At 48.8% G+C, this 16,606-nt stretch overlaps 1 protein-coding gene across 1 annotated transcript in view; it reads right to left on the bottom strand.

Moving 5' to 3' along the window:
* INTS3 (integrator complex subunit 3) overlaps positions 1–15,889 on the bottom strand; it is a gene marked incomplete at its 3' end in the record, with an annotated part of 39,291 nt that extends 23,402 nt beyond the window's left edge. The window contains exons 1-9 of the mRNA XM_054293609.1: positions 15,755–15,889; positions 14,573–14,656; positions 11,394–11,477; positions 10,058–10,171; positions 7,192–7,276; positions 4,478–4,544; positions 1,916–2,060; positions 246–375; positions 27–124 (exon numbers count right to left, since the gene is read on the bottom strand). Coding sequence (XP_054149584.1) covers positions 27–124; positions 246–375; positions 1,916–2,060; positions 4,478–4,544; positions 7,192–7,276; positions 10,058–10,171; positions 11,394–11,477; positions 14,573–14,656; positions 15,755–15,844 — 897 coding nt within the window. The remainder of the gene's footprint in view (positions 1–26; positions 125–245; positions 376–1,915; positions 2,061–4,477; positions 4,545–7,191; positions 7,277–10,057; positions 10,172–11,393; positions 11,478–14,572; positions 14,657–15,754) is intronic.
* Between the last annotated feature and the right edge of the window lie 717 nt (positions 15,890–16,606).

Genomic DNA, 16,606 nt, shown 5'->3' with positions numbered 1-16,606 from the left:
GAATTTGGGATCCAGGGGGTTTTTACCCTCGAGGTCATGAAGAGCAGCTTGGTCTCCATGTCAGGGGTGAGGCGACACGCCAGGAACTTGCGGGAGGTCCTGGACTGCAGCAGCTGCAGCACACCTGGGGCACGGGGACAGAAACGGCACTTGTGTCACTCCGCCAATAAAACACACGTTGGAAAAGCCCTGGAAAAGCCCAGAATTGGGGAATCCCTGGAAAAGGGAGGGTTTGCAGGCTGTACCTGTGAACTGGGGGCTGAGCACCTGCGGGTTGTGCAGGATGTCCTTCCAGAGCTGCTCAAACTCGGGGATCCGAGCCACGTTCTGCAGCAGCCGCACCAGGTCCCGGCCGATCATGAAACAGTCCATGAACTGGGGAAAAAGGGGGAATTCCATGGAAATAATTCATGGAAACACCATGGAATAATGCAGGAAAATACCACGGAAAAATACAGGAAAATCACATTAAACAATCCTTGAAAATCCCATGGAATAATCCATGAAAATCCCATGAAATAATCCATGAAAATCCCATTAAATAATCCATGAAAATGCCATTAAATAATCCATGAAAATCCCATGAAACAATCCATTAACTGGGAAAAAAGGGGGAAATTCAATGAAATAATTCATGGAAATGCCATGAAACAACCCAGGAAAATTCCATGGAACAATTCATGAACTGGGGGAAAAGGAGGATTCAATGGAATAATTCATGGAAATGCCATAGAATAATCCATGGGAATGCCATGAAATAATGCAAGAAAATCCCATTAAACAATCCATGAACATCCCATGAAAGAATCCATGGAAATCCCATTAAACATCCCATGAAAATCCCATGGAACAATCCATGGAAATCCCATGGAACAATCCATGAAATACCATAGAACGATCCAGGAAATCAATCCAATCCCAATCCCAATCCAAGGCCATCCCAACCCCATATAATCCCACAATCCCATATAATCGCTCACCCTCTCCTGAGCAGGCACACACAGAACTTCAATCCCAATCCCAATCCAAACTCAACCCCAATCCCAATCCCATATAATCCCAATCCCAAACTCACCCTTTCTCTCAGCAGGCACACGCAGAACTCCAAATCCAAACCCAACCCATTCCCAATCCCAATCCCATAAAATCCCAAACTCACCCTCTCTCTGAGCAGGCACACGCAGAACTCCAAACCCAATCCCAACCCAATCCCATATAATCCCAATCCCAAACTCACCTTCTCCCTGAGCAGGCATGCACAGAACTCCAATCCCAATCCCAATCCATTCCCAATCCCAATCCCAACCCCAATCCCATATAATCCCAATCCCAAACTCACCCTCTCCCTGAGCAGGCACACGCAGAACTCCAAACCCAATCCCAACCCAATCCCATAATCCCATATAATCTCACCCTTTCTCTCAGCAGGCACACGCAGAACTCCAATCCCAATCCCACCCCAATCCCACCCCAATCCCAATCCATTCCCAATCCCAACCCCACCCCAATCCCATTCCCAATCCCATATAATCCCACAATCCCATACAATCTCACCCTTTCCCTCAGCAGGCACACGCAGAACTCCAATACCAATCCCAATCACATAATCCCATAATCCCATAAAATCTCACCCTTTCCCTCAGCAGGCACACGCAGAACTCCAATCCCAATCCCACCCCAATCCCATTCCCAATCCCATATAATCCCACAATCCCGTACAATCTCACCCTTTCCCTCAGCAGGCACACGCAGAACTCCAATCCCAATCCCACCCCAATCCCATTCCCAATCCCAATCCATTCCCAATCCCAATCCCACCCCAATCCCATTCCCAATCCCAATCCATTCCCAATCCCAATCCCACCCCAATCCCATTCCCAATCCCATATAATCCCACAATCCCGTACAATCTCACCCTTTCCCTCAGCAGGCACACGCAGAACTCCACCTCCTTCTGGCGCAGCGCCTGCAGCGCGGCCGTGCCGTGGTGATCCACGATCAGCCTCAGGTACGTGTACACGGCCATGGCCACCAGCAGGCTGCTCTTCAGCACCCACTCCCTGCAAAAAACCCAAATCAGCCCCAAACCCACCCCAAATGAGCCCCAAACCCGCCCCAAAAGGGGAGAGGGTTATAGGGGATCCGGCGGGATCGGGGCACGGGGAGGGAACAGCGGGAATGGGGCGAGGGGGAAAGGGGGAATGGGGTTGGTGTCATCTGGAACCATTGTCCAGGCTACCCAAAAATGTAATTAAATAAGAAATAAATAAATAAATAAATAAATGCATTAATTGGGGAATGTGGCAATTAATAAAAATATTAAATTATATCTTTGTGGGAAGGGAACAGCGGGAATGGTGCAAACGGCAAAGGGGGCTCGGGGTTGGTGTCACCTGGAACCATCAGCCAGGGCATCAATAAAGGTGATTGAATAGTTAATTAATTAATTAATTAATGTGTTAATTGGGCAATGTCTTAATTAATAAAGAGAATAAATTATAAAGATGTTAAATGATATCTTTGTGGGATCAAGGTACAGGAAGGGAACACCAGGAATGGGCCAGCGGCAAATGGAGGACAGGGTTGGTGTCACCTGGAAACATCACCCAGAGCATTAGAAAAGGTGATTAAATAATAAATAAATTAATTAATACATTAATTAATTAATGTATTAATTGGGGAAGATGTTAATTAATAAAGAGAATAAATTATAAAGATGTTAAATGATATCTTTGTGGGATCAAGGTACAGGAAGGGAACACCAGGAATGGGCCAGCGGCAGATGGAGGACAGGGTTGGTGTCACCTGGAAACATCAGCCAAAGCATCAATAATAAAAAAATAAATTTATTTATTAATTAGTAAGTGTATTAATTGGGGAATGTGTTAATTAATAAATTATAAAGATAATAAATGATATCTTTGTGGGATCCAAGGTGGGGAAGGAACACCAGGAATGGGGTGAGGGGCACTGGTGGGATAAGGTTGATGTCGCCTGGAATCATCACCCAGTGTATCAATAAAGGTGATTAAATAGTTAATAAACTATAAATTTATTAATTAATGCATTAATTGAGGAATGTGTCAATTAATAAAGATATTAAATTATATCTTTGTGGGGTTGGGGTATGGGAAGGGAACAGCGGGAATGGGGTGAGGGGCAAAGTGGGGACGGGGTTGGTGTCACCTGGAGCCATCAGCCAGGGCATCAATAATAAATAAATAAATTTACTTATTAATAAGTGTATTAATTGGGGGATGTGTTAATTAATAAAGATAATGAATAATAAAGGTATTAAATGATATCTTTGTGGGATTGGGGTGTGGGGAGGGAACAGCGGGAATGGGGCAAGGGGGGGACGAGGTTGGTGTCACCTGAATCATCACCCAGGCTATCCAAAAAGGCCAGTAAATAATTAATAAATAAATTAATTTATTCATTAATGAACGTATTAATTATGGAATGTGTTAATTAGTAAAGATAATGAATAATAAAGGTATTAAATTAAATTAAATCTTTGTGGGATTGGAAAGGAAAGGAGCACTGGGAATGGTGTGAGCAGCAATGGTTGGACGGGGTTGGTGTCACCTGGAATCATCACCCAGGCTATCCAAAAAGGCCAGTAAATAATTAATAAATAAATTAATGTATTCATTAATAAATGTATTAATTGGGGAATGCGTTAATTAATAACGATAATAAATTATAAAGATATTAAGTGATATCTTTGTGGGAAGGGAACACCAGCAGCAATGGTGGGACTGGGTTGGTGTCACCTGGAACCATCACCCAGGGCATCATTAAAGATGTTAATTAATAATTGGGAAATGCATTAATTAATAAAGATAACAAACAAAAAATACATTAAATTATACAGATATTAGTTGATAAATATATTGGTGATGAACACAGAATTGATAAACACTGGAAAATCCAGCCCAGCCCTGGGGTGTCCCAGGTGGCTCCTGCTGCCTCTGAATCCCAGGAAAAACAAGACAATCCCAGGAAAAAAAAAATCCCAGGGAAAAAAAAAATCAATCCCAGGAAAAGAAAAATCCCAGGAAAAAAAAAAAAATCAATCCCAGGAAAAAAAGAAATCCCAGATAAAACAATCCCAGGAACAAAACAACCCCAGGCCAAATGCAGCTGGACAGAAGCTGGGATTCAGGGAATTCCCTGCTGCTCCAGCCTGGGCAATCCTGAATCCAGGAATTCCCTGCCTCCGGGACAATGGGATGCAGTTCCCAGCTGCCCAAACACAGGAAATTTTGGGGGCAATCAACTCCAGGCCGCTGCTCCCAAAGGAAAAGCTCAGGAAATTGGGGAAGGGAACATTGCCGGGATGCTGGGCCAGAGCCACGGCTGCTCCCCAGCCCTGCGGGTGTCCGGGGGATTTAGGGGTGTCCAAGGGGATTTAGGGGTGTCCAAGGGGGATTCGGGGACTTTTTTGGGAAGGTGGGAAGGGCACTGGGGTTACCTTTGCTCTGTCAGGATTTCCAGAACGTTCTCTGCCAGCCAGATGTTCTTGGCAGTGACGTCCCCGCCTGGGAAAACAGCAGGGAAAAATAACTGGGGTGCGGAGGAGGAGAGGGGATTTGGGAGCTGGGATGTGGAACAGTGGGATTTGGGATGGAACAGAGGGATTTGGGATGGAACAGAGGGATTTGGGATGGAACAGGGGGATTTGGGATGGAACAGAGGGGTTTGGGAGCTGGGATGTGGAACAGTGGGATTTGGGATGGAACAGGGGGATTTGGGATGGAACAGAGGGATTTGGGATGGAACAAAGGGATTTGGGAGCTGGGATATGGAACAGGGATTTGGGATGGAACAGAGGGATTTGGGATGGAACAGGGGGATTTGGGGGCTGGGATATGGAACAGGGATTTGGGATGGAACAGAGGGATTTGGGAGCTGGGATATGGAACAGGGATTTGGGATGGAACAGTGGGATTTGGGATGGAACAGGGGGATTTGGGAGCTGGGATGTGGAACAGGGATTTGGGATGGAACAGGGGGATTTGGGATGGAACAGGGGGATTTGGGAACTGGGATGTGGAACAGGGATTTGGGATGGAACAGGGGGATTTGGGAGCTGAGATATGGAACAGGGATTTGGGATGGAACAGGGGGATTTGGGAGCTGGGATGTGGAACAGAGGATTTGGGAGCTGGGGGATTTGGGAGCTGCCTGCTCCCATCCCTGTGATCCCAGGGAGGCTCCCCATGGAGAGAATGGGAAAACCATGGGAAAAAACAGGGAAAAATCAGGGAAAAACCAGGGAAAAAAACAGGGGAAAAACCAGGGAAAAAAACAGGGAAAAAATCAGGGAAAAAAACAGGGAAAAAATCAGGGAAAAAAACCATGGGAAAAACCAGGGAAAAATCAGGGAAAAAAACAGGGAAAAATCAGGGAAAAAAAACAGGGGAAAATCAGGAAAAAAACATGGGAAAAATCAGGAAAAAGCCAGGGAAAAACCAGGCAGAACTCCCTGCCAGGAAGAACCAGCAGGTGCAGACAACGGGTGGCAGTGAAGGGCAGGCAGTGAGAGCCAGAGGGGCCCTGCAGGGGAGGAGGGACCCAGGGGCCTTTCCAGGGCTGCATTTTCCAGGGATTCCTTTCCCAGGAACCTTTTCCAAGGCTCCTTTCCCAGTGCTTTTCCCATTTCTCCCCTCCCGGCATTCATTTCCCAGGGCCACAATTCCCGTTCGGCGCCGGGAACACGGAAGAGGCTCCGGAAAGGCGGGAGCGGGGCGGGGATCCCGGGATTCCCCAGGGATGGAGGGAGGGATGAGGGATGGATGGATGGATGGAACAGGCGGCTCCTCCTCCTCCTCCTCCTCCTCCTCCCATCCCCTGCCTGTCCCGGGAGCTGCCGGCCGGGAATGATCCCAAGAATTCCCAGCCCAAATCCTGAGGATTCCCAGCAATTCCTGACTCAGATCCCAAGAATTCCCAGCCCAGATCCTGAGGGATTCCTGGCTCAGGTCTGGAGGATTCCCAGCCCAGATCCTGAGGACTTCCCAGCCCAGATCCCAGCAATTCCCAGCTCAGATCCTGAGGATTCCCAGTTCAAATCCTGAGGGATTCCTGGCTCAGATCTGGGGGATTCCCAGCTCAAATCCTCAGGATTTCCCAGCTCAGATCCGGGGGATTCCCAGCAATTCCCAGCTCAGATGCCAAGGATTCCTGGCCCAGATCCTGAGGATTCCCTGCTCAGATCCTGAGGATTCCCAGCTCAAATCCTGAGGGATTCCTGGCTCAGATCCTGAGGATTTCCCAGCCCACATCCAGCAATTCCCAGCTCAGATCCTGAGGGATTCCTGGCTCAGATCCCGATCAGGGATTCCCAGCTGATCCCAATCTGATTCCCAGCTCAGATCCCAAAGATTCCCTGCTCAGATCCCGAGGGATTCCCAGCAATTCCTGACTCCTATCCCAGCAATTCCCAGCCCAGATCCTGGGGATTCTCAGCTCAAATCCTCAGGATTTCCCAGCTCAGACTTGGGGGATTTCCAGCTCAGATCCTGAGAGATTCCTGCCTCGAATCCTGAGGGATTCCCAGCTCCCATTCCCAGCACCCCCAGCCCACATTCCCACCATTCCCAGTTCACATCCCAAGGATTTCCAGATCCCATTCCCAGCTCCCATTCCCACCATTCCCAGTTCACATCCCAAGGATTTCCAGATCCCATTCCCACCATTCCCACCATTCCCAGCACTCCCAGTTCACATCCCAAGGATTTCCAGATCCCATTCCCACCATTCCCAGTATTCCCAGCACTCCCAGTTCACATCCCAAGGATTACCAGATCCCATTCCCAGCCATTCCCAGCTCCCATTCCCACCATTCCCAGCACCCCCAGCCCACATTCCCACCATTCCCAGTTCACATCCCAAGGATTCCCAGCTCCCATTCCCAGCACCCCCAGCCCACATTTCCACCATTCCCAGTTCACATCCCAAGGATTTCCAGATCCCATTCCCACCATTCCCACCATTCCCAGCACTCCCAGTTCACATCCCAAGGATTCCCAGCCCACATTCCCAGCCATTCCCAGCTCCCATTCCCACCATTCCCAGCACCCCCAGCCCACATTCCCACCATTCCCAGCACTCCCAGCCCACATCCCAAGGAATCCCAGCTCCCATTCCCAGTATTCCCAGTATTCCCAGCCGTTCCCAGCCCACCTGCAATCTGTTTCATGAAGGTCATGCACACCCCGTCAGCTCCCAGCACGCCGCTCTTCACCAGCTCCCGCAGCAGCCACAGCAGCTGGGCAGGGAAACGGGGGGCTCAGGGACCCCCAAAAACCCCCAGGGACCCCCAAAAACCCCCAGGGACCCCCAAAACCCACCCACAGCAGCTGGGCAGGGAAACGGGGGGCTCAGGGACCCCCAAAAACCCCCAGGGACCCCCAAAAACCCCCAGGGACCCCCCAGTCCCACCCACAGCAGCTGGGCAGGGAAACGGGGGGCTCAGGGACCCCCAGGGACCCCCAAAAACCCCCAGGGACCCCCAAGCCCACCCACAGCAGCTGGGCAGGGAAACGGGGGGCTCAGGGACCCCCAAAAACCCCCAGGGACCCCCCAATCCCACCCACAGCAGCTGGGCAGGGAAACGGGGGGCTCAGGACCCCCAGAGACCCCAAACCCACCCCAGGGGTCTCCAAACCCACCCCAGGGACCCCCAGGACCTCAATCCCACCCACACAGCTGGGCAGGGAAAACTGGGGGTCAGGGGCCCCCAAACTCCCCAATCCCACCCCAGGACCCCAATCCCACCCCTCAGGGAGGTCCCCAAGCCCTCCCTGCTCCCCTGCAGGTGGGACAGGAAAGTCCAGGTGGGACACAAGATTCTATGTGGGACAGGAGATTCCGGGTGGGACAGGAGATTCCGGGTGGGAAGGGAAATTTTGGGTGGAACACAAAGTTCTAGGTGGGACAGGTGGGACAGGAGAATCCAGATGGGACAAGGGATTCCAGGTGGGACACAAAATTTTGGGTGGGACAGGAGATTCCAGGAGATGCTGGGTGGGACAGGAGATGCCGGGTGGGACAGGAGATTCTGTGTGGGACACAAAATTTTGGGTGGGACAGAAGATTCCAGGTGGGACAGGAGATTTCCAGTGGGACAGAAGAGTCCAGGTAGGACAGGAGATTTCAGGTAGGACAGGAGATTTTGGGTGGGACAGGAGGTGCCAGGTGGGATGGGAAATTTTGGGTGGGACAGGAGATTCCAGGAAAATCCAGGTGGGACAGAAGATTCCAGGTGGGCCAGGAGATTTTGGGTGGGACAGGAGAATCCAGGTGGGCCAGGAGACTCCAGGAGATGCTGGGTGGGACAGGTGGGACAGGGAATTCTGTGTGGGACACAAAATTTTGGGTGGGACAGAAGAGTTCAGGTGGGACAGGTGGACATGAAATTCCAGGTGGGACAGGAGATTCTGGGTGGGAAGGGAAATTTTGGGTGGAACACGAAATTCTGGGTGGGACAGGAGAATCCAGGTGGGACAAGGGATTCCAGGTGGGACACAAGATTCCAGGTGGGACAGGAGATGTTGGGTGGGACAGGAGAATCCAGGTGGGACAGGAGATGTTGGGTGGGACAGGAGGTGCCAGGAAATTCCAGATGGGACACGAAATTTTGGGTGGGACAGAAGATTTCAGGTAGGACAGGTGGACATGAAATTCCAGGTGGGACAGGAGAGTCCAGGTAGGAGAGGAGATTTCAGGTAGGACAGGAAATTTTGGGTGGAACACAAAGTTCTAGGTGGGACAGGAGAATCCAGATGGGACAAGGGATTCCAGGTGGGACACGAAATTTTGGGTGGGACAGGAGAATCCAGGTGGGACAGGAGACTCCAGGAGATGCTGGGTGGGACAGGTGGGACAGGGAATTCTGTGTGGGACACGAAATTTTGGGTGGGACAGGAGAGTCCAGGTGGGACAGGTGGACACGAAATTCCAGGTGGGACAGGAGATTCTGGGTGGGACAGGTGGTGCCAGGTGGGACAGGATGGACAGGAGAATTCCAGTGGGACAGAAGAGTGCAGGTAGGACAGGAGATTTTGGGTGGGACAGGAGGTGCCAGGTGGGATGGGAAATTTTGGGTGGAACGCAAAATTTTGGGTGGGACAGGAGAATCCAGGGAAATCCAGGTGGGACAGAAGATTCCAGGTGGGCCAGGAGATTTTGGGTGGGACAGGAGAGTTCAGGTGGGACAGGTGGACACGAAATTCCAGGTGGGACAGGAGGTTCCAGGTGGGATGGGAAATTTTGGGTGGAACACGAAGTTCTAGGTGGGACAGGAGAATCCAGGTGGGACAAGGGATTCCAGGTGGGACAGGAGATGTTGGGTGGGACAGGAGATTCCAGGAAAATCCAGGTGGGACACAAAATTTTGGGTGGGACAGGAGAATCCAGGTGGGCCAGGAGACTCCAGGAGATGCTGGGTGGGACAGGTGGGACAGGGAATTCTGTGTGGGACACGAAATTTTGGGTGGGACAGAAGAGTCCAGGTGGGACAGGTGGACACGAAATTCCAGGTGGGACAGGAGGTTCCAGGTGGGATGGGAAATTTTGGGTGGAACACGAAATTCTGGGTGGGACAGGAGAATCCAGGTGGGACAAGGGATTCCAGGTGGGACAGGAGATGTTGGGTGGGACAGGAGATGTTGGGTGGGACAGGAGATTCCAGGAAAATCCAGGTGGGACACGAAATTTTGGGTGGGACAGGAGAATCCAGGTGGGCCAGGAGACTCCAGGAGATGCTGGGTGGGACAGGTGGGACAGGGAATTCTGTGTGGGACACGAAATTTTGGGTGGGACAGAAGAGTTCAGGTGGGACAGGTGGACACGAAATTCCAGGTGGGACAGGAGGTTCCAGGTGGGAAGGGAAATTTTGGGTGGAACACGAAATTCTGGGTGGGACAGGAGAATCCAGGTGGGACAAGGGATTCCAGGTGGGACAAGGGATTCCAGGTGGGGACAAGGGATTCCAGGTGGGCCAGGAGATGTTGGGTGGGCCAGGAGGTTGCAGGTGAAGGTCCCTGACCTGGGTCCTGCAGGTGTCCTGCAGCTTCAGGTACTTCTCCATCAGGATGTGGTTGATCTTGTTGAGGACGATGTTCATCCCATCCCTGCTGACCAGGGCCAGGTCCCGGTAACACTGAGGGCAAAAATGGGGGGAAAAAATGGGAAATTTCTGGAAAATTCAGGGATTTTTGGGAAAAAAACCAGCCCAGGAACGGATGGAAAATCCAAGGATTTTTGGGGAAAATCCAGGAAATTCCATGGAAAACTCATCGTGAATTTCCCTGAATTCCTGAATTTCTGCCGTGTTTAATTAACGCTACAGTGATTAATGAGGCTGCTAATGAGGGCAGGGAGGAGGAGGAGGAGGAGGAGGAGGAAGAGCAGCTGGGCCCAGATGGGGGCACTGAGGCGGGGTTGGGGCAGATTTGGCAAATTTTGGGGTCCTGGAGGGTCCCTGGGCAGATTTTGGGGTCCCTGGGCAGATTTTGGGGGTCCCTGGGGCAGATTTTGGGGTTCCTGGAGCAGATTTTGGGGGTCCCTGGGCAGATTTTGGGGTCCCTGGGCAGATTTTGGGGGTCCCTGGGCAGATTTTGGGGGTCCCTGGGGCAGATTTTGGGGTCCCTGGGCAGATTTTGGGGTCCCTGGGGCAGATTTTGGGGTCCCTGGGGCAGATTTTGGGGTCCCGGGGCAGATTTTGGGGTCCCTGGGCAGATTTTGGGGTCCCTGGGGCAGATTTTGGGGTCCCTGGGGCAGATTTTGGGGGTCCCTGGGCAGATTTTGGGGTTCCTGGAGCAGATTTTGGGGTCCCTGGGGCAGATTTTGGGGGTCCCTGGGGCAGATTTTGGGGTCCCTGGGGCAGATTTTGGGGGTCCCTGGGGCAGATTTTTCTGAGCATTTGGTTTTTCCTGCTCCAGGCAGGAAGGGGTTAACAGCCCATCCCAAATTATCCCAATTAATTATTCCAATTATTCCCTCGGAAAAAAAACCACAGAAACCTCCCCCTTCCCTTCCCTTTTTTCCCGAAGGAAAATTCCAGAAGAATTCATGGAAAAAGCGATCAGAAAAAAAAAAAAAAAAAAAAAAAAAATTGGATTCCCGTGACAAATTGGTTCTAAATCCATAAGAAAATTCCTGGGTTTTTCCCCCCAAATTCAGGATTTTGACCCCTCCCCCCCCCACAGGGAATTCCAGACAGGAAAATTCCCAAATAATTCCCAAAAATTCCCCAAAATTCCCCAAAAATTCCCAGTTTTTTCCCAGATTTTCCCAGTTTTTTCCCAGTTTTTCCCATTTTTTTCCCAGTTTCTCCCAGTTTTTTCCCAGATTTTCCCAGTTTTTCCCAGTTTTCCCCTCACCTTCTGGGCCTGGGCCGGCTCTGTCAGGACCAGGGTGAAGAGCCCCAGGCAAATCTCCTCGTGCTGGGGGGTCCCTTTGCAGATCTGCGAGGGGAAAAATTCCCAAAAATCTTCCAAAAATTCCAGGTGAATTCCCAAAATCCCAATTCCCAAATCCCAGCTCCCAATTCCCTGTTCCCAGCAGGGAATTCCTATTTTCCAGGATAAATTCCCATTATTCCAGGATGGAATTCCAAATTTCCAGGAGGGAATTCCCAGTTCCCACGAGGGAATTCCCAATTTCCATTTTCCAGAACAAATCCCCATTTTCCAGGATAAATTCCCATTTTCCAGGTCAACTCCCCATTTCCATGAATAAATTCCCATTTTCCATCACAATTCCCATTTCCCAGGATAAAATTCCCAATTTCCTATGACAAATCCCCATTTTCCAACACAAAATTCCCAATTTTCCCTGAAGAATTCCCATTTTCCATGACAAATCCCCATTTTTCCATGACAGATCCCAATCCCCATGACAAAATCTCCAATTTCCCATGATGATTCCCATTTTTGCATTACAAAATCCCCATTTGCCATGATAAAATCTCCACTTTTCAATGACAAATCCCCATTTTTTCCATGACAATTCCCAATCTTCCCTGACAATCCCATTTCCCATGAATAAAGTCCCATTTTTCCAGTATAAATTCCCATTTTTCCAGTATAAATTCCCCATTTTTCCATTCATAAATTCCCATTTCCCCAAGACAAATCCTCATTTCCATTAGAAAATTCCCAATTCCCAGGACAAAATCCCAATTTCCATGATAAAATTCCAATTTCCCATAAGTAAATCCCAATTTTCCAGGATAAATCCCCATTTCCCATGAAGAACTCCCACTTTCCCTGACAATTCCCATTTCCCATGACGGAATTCTCAATTTCCCATTATTAAGTTCCCATTTTTCCATTACAAATTCCCATTTTTGCCTGACAATCCCAATTTCCCATGACAAATTCCCATTTTTCCAGTATAAATTCCCATTTTTCCATTAATAAATTCCCATTTTCCCGTTATAAATTCCCATGACAAACCCCCATTTTTCCATTATAAATCCCCATTTTTCCATTAATAAATTCCCACTTTCCATGAATAATTCCCATTTTTCCCAGATAAAATCCCCATTTTTCCATGGTGAATCCCCAATTCCCATTTCCCATGAGGAAATTCCCCATTCCCAGGACAAATTCCCAACTCCATGAGGAAATTCCCAATTTTTTGTCATTTCTCCCAATTCCCATGACAAAATTCTCATTTTCCAGGATAAATTCCCAGGACAAATCCCTATTTTTTCCATGAATAAATTCCCATTTTTCCATGAATAAATTCCACTTTTCCAGTATAAAATTCCCATTTTTCCATTATAAATTCCCATTTTTCCAGTATAAATTCCCATTTTTGCCTGACAATCCCAATTTCCCATGACAAATTCCCATTTTTCCAGTATAAATTCCCATTTTTTCCATTAATAAATTCCCATTTTCCCATTATAAATTCCCATGACAAACCCCCCATTTTTCCATTATAAATCCCCATTTTTCCATTAATAAATTCCCACTTTTCCATGAATAATTCCCATTTTTCCCAGATAAAATCCCCATTTTTCCATGATGAATCCCCAATTCCCATTTCCCATGAGGAAATTCCCCATTCCCAGGACAAATTCCCAACTCCATGAGGAAATTCCCAATTTTTTGTCATTTCTCCCAATTCCCATGACAAAATTCCCATTTTCCAGGATAAATTCCCAGGACAAATCCCTATTTTTTCCATGAATAAATTCCCATTTTTCCATGAATAAATTCCCATTTTTCCAGTATAAAATTCCCATTTTTCCAGTATAAATTCCCATTTTTGCCTGACAATCCCAATTTCCCATGACAAACCCCCATTTTTCCATTATAAATTCCCATTTTTCCATGAATAAATTCCCATTTTTCCATTAATAATTCCCATGACAAACCCCCATTTTTCCATTATAAATTCCCATTTTTCCATTATAAATTCCCATTTTCCATGCATAAATTCCCATTTTTCCAGTATAAATTCCCATTTTTGCCTGACAATCCCAATTTCCCATGACAAACCCCCATTTTTCCATTATAAATTCCCATTTTTCCATGAATAAATTCCCATTTTTCCATGAATAAATTCCCATGACAAACCCCCATTTTTCCATGAATAAATTCCCATTTTTCCATGAATAAATTCCCATTTTTCCAGTATAAATTCCATGACAAACCCCCATTTTTCCATTATAAATTCCCATTTTTCCATGCATAAATTCCCATTTTTCATGCATAAATTCCCATTTTTCCAGTATAAATTCCCATTTTTGCCTGACAATCCCAATTTCCCATGACAAACCCCCATTTTTCCATTATAAATTCCCATTTTTCCATGAATAAATTCCCATTTTTCCAGTATAAATTCCCATGACAAACCCCCATTTTTCCATTATAAATTCCCATTTTTCCATTATAAATTCCCATTTTTCCATGCATAAATTCCCATTTTTCCAGTATAAATTCCCATTTTTGCCTGACAATCCCAATTTCCCATGACAAACCCCCATTTTTCCATTATAAATTCCCATTTTTCCATGAATAAATTCCCATTTTTCCATGAATAAATTCCCATGACAAACCCCCATTTTTCCATGAATAAATTCCCATTTTTCCATGAATAAATTCCCATTTTTCCAGTATAAATTCCCATGACAAACCCCCATTTTTCCATTATAAATTCCCATTTTTCCATGCATAAATTCCCATTTTTCCATGCATAAATTCCCATTTTTCCAGTATAAATTCCCATTTTTGCCTGACAATCCCAATTTCCCATGACAAACCCCCATTTTTCCATTATAAATTCCCATTTTTCCATGAATAAATTCCCATTTTTCCAGTATAAATTCCCATGACAAACCCCCATTTTTCCATTATAAATTCCCATTTTTCCATGCATAAATTCCCATTTTCCCATTATAAATTCCCATTTTTCCAGTATAAATTCCCATTTTTGCCTGACAATGCCCATTCCCATGACAAACCCCCATTTTTCCATTATAAATTCCCATTTTTCCATTATAAATTCCCATTTTTCCAGTATAAAATTCCCATTTTTCCAGACTCACGTGGGCGTTGAGGGCGTCGTTGGCCTCGCGCTCCGAGAGCCCGCTGGTCAGGGAGGAGACGATGCCAACACAGCGCTCCAGGCGCTGGAAAATGGGGAAAAATGAGAGAAAAATGAGGAGAAAATGAGTGAAATTGGGGAAAAATGGGGGAAAACGGGAAAAAACTGGAGGAAAAATGGAGGAAAAATGGGGAAAAAATGGGGGAAAACCAGAGGGAAACTGAGGGGAAAATGGGGGGAAGCTGAGGGAAAAAAGAGAAAAATGGGGGGAAATAGAAAAATATGGAAGAAAAACAGGAAAAATGGGAAAAAATGGAGGGAAAATGGGGAAAACGTGAGGGAAAAACTGAGGAAAAATTGGGAAAAAATGGGGGGAAGTGAAAAAAAAAGGAAGAAAAATGGAGGAAAGGGAAGAAATCATGGGGGGAAAATGGGGAAAATGGGGGAAAAGAGGGGAAAAAAGAAGAAAAAATGGGAGAAAAAAATGGGGGGAAAGGAGAAAAATGGGGGAAAAACAGAAAAACAGAAGAAAAATGGTGGGGAAAATGGAGGGAAAAGGGGGAAATGAAAAAAAGGAAGAAAAATGGAGAAAACGTGGGGAAAGTGGGGGGTGAGGGGGGTGAATGGGAAGAAATGGGGAAAAAAGGGAAAAAACCGGGGAAAATGGGGGAAAGATGGGAGAAAATGGGGGGAAATGGGGGGAAAATGCAAGAGGGAAATGGGGAAAACTGAGAAAAAAACGGGGAAAACCAGAGGAAAAACAGCAGGGAAAACATGGGGAAAAAAGGGGAAAAAATGGGGGAAAAACAGAGGGAAAAGTGGGGAAAATGGGGAAAAAAAGGGGGGGAAAGGGGCAGAATTTGACAAAAATAGGGAGGAAACCGGAGAAAATTGGGAAAAAAACTGGGGGAGAAACCGGGGGAAATTGGGAGGAAAATGGGGAAAAATTGAGGAAAAGCGAGGAAAAAATGGGGGGAAATGGGGAAAAAGTGGGGAAAATTCTGGGGATTTTGAGGAATTTTGGGGGAATTTTGAGACATTTCGGACCAGGAGCATCCGCAGATCCCGGGCACCATCACGGCGGCCCCAGCCCGGTGCCGGTACCCCCATTACCCCCCGTTATCCCCGGTATATCCCCGGTATATCCCCCGTTATCGCCGGTATATTCCCGGTATCCCCTCACCTCCTCCAGCTCATCCTTGGAGTCCAGCAGCGAGCTCACCAGCAGCTTCCCGGCCGCCGCCGCCCCCGCCTTGCCCTTGGCGAGCTCCATGGCCCGGGACGGGCGGCGGGAGGCGGCGGCCGCGGACGGTGCCCGGTGTGGGAACGGGAGCGGAGCGGCCCCGGGGGCACCGCGCGGTTCCGGCGCGGTTGCGGCGCTGCCGTGCGGGGCTCGGAGTCGCTGAGCGAAGCCCGGGCCGGGCCGGTCCCGTTTGGGCCGGGCCCGGTGAGGCGGCGGCGGCCGGAAGTTACCGGAGAGCGACGGAGGAGTTGGGCCGGAAGCGGAAGCGCGGCGAGGGAGGAAGTCCCGCCCTCCCCTCCTCCACCGGCCAATGGGAGGGGAGGGATGGGTGTGAGTGACAGCGCGCGGGGCGGGGATTGAGGGGCGGGGCGTAGCGGCGCGTTGGCCAATGGGGAGGAGGGGGCGGTGCTTGTGCGGGGAGGAGGCTCCGCCCACCCGCGGGGGCGGGGAAAGCGCGGGAAAAGCCCCGGTAGAACCGGGGACACCGGAATGAACGGGAATGGCCGGGAAACACCTGGGGAAGCCCGAAATCACCGGGAATAACCGGGAAACCCCTAGGGAACCCCTCAGGAACCCCGAAATCACCGGGAACCCCCGGGAAACGCACCGGGAGCCCACCGGGAACACCGAAATCACCGGGGAACCCCCTCGGGAAAACCCCGGGAGCACCGGGAGCCCCAAAATCAACGGGAACCTTCCAGAACCACCCCCGGAACCACTCGGGAACCCCGAAATCAACGGGAATAACCGGGAAACGCGCCGGGAACCCCCAAATCGCCGGGAACCCACCGG

The sequence above is a fragment of the Melozone crissalis genome, unplaced genomic scaffold (genome assembly GCF_028551555.1).
Source record: "Melozone crissalis strain CALT ecotype California unplaced genomic scaffold, PUWL_Pcris_2 ptg000161l_1, whole genome shotgun sequence".
Lineage (NCBI taxonomy): Eukaryota > Metazoa > Chordata > Aves > Passeriformes > Passerellidae > Melozone > Melozone crissalis.
The sequence above is the reverse complement of the archived record's forward strand: the minus strand, read 5'-3'. Positions and strand labels throughout refer to the sequence as shown.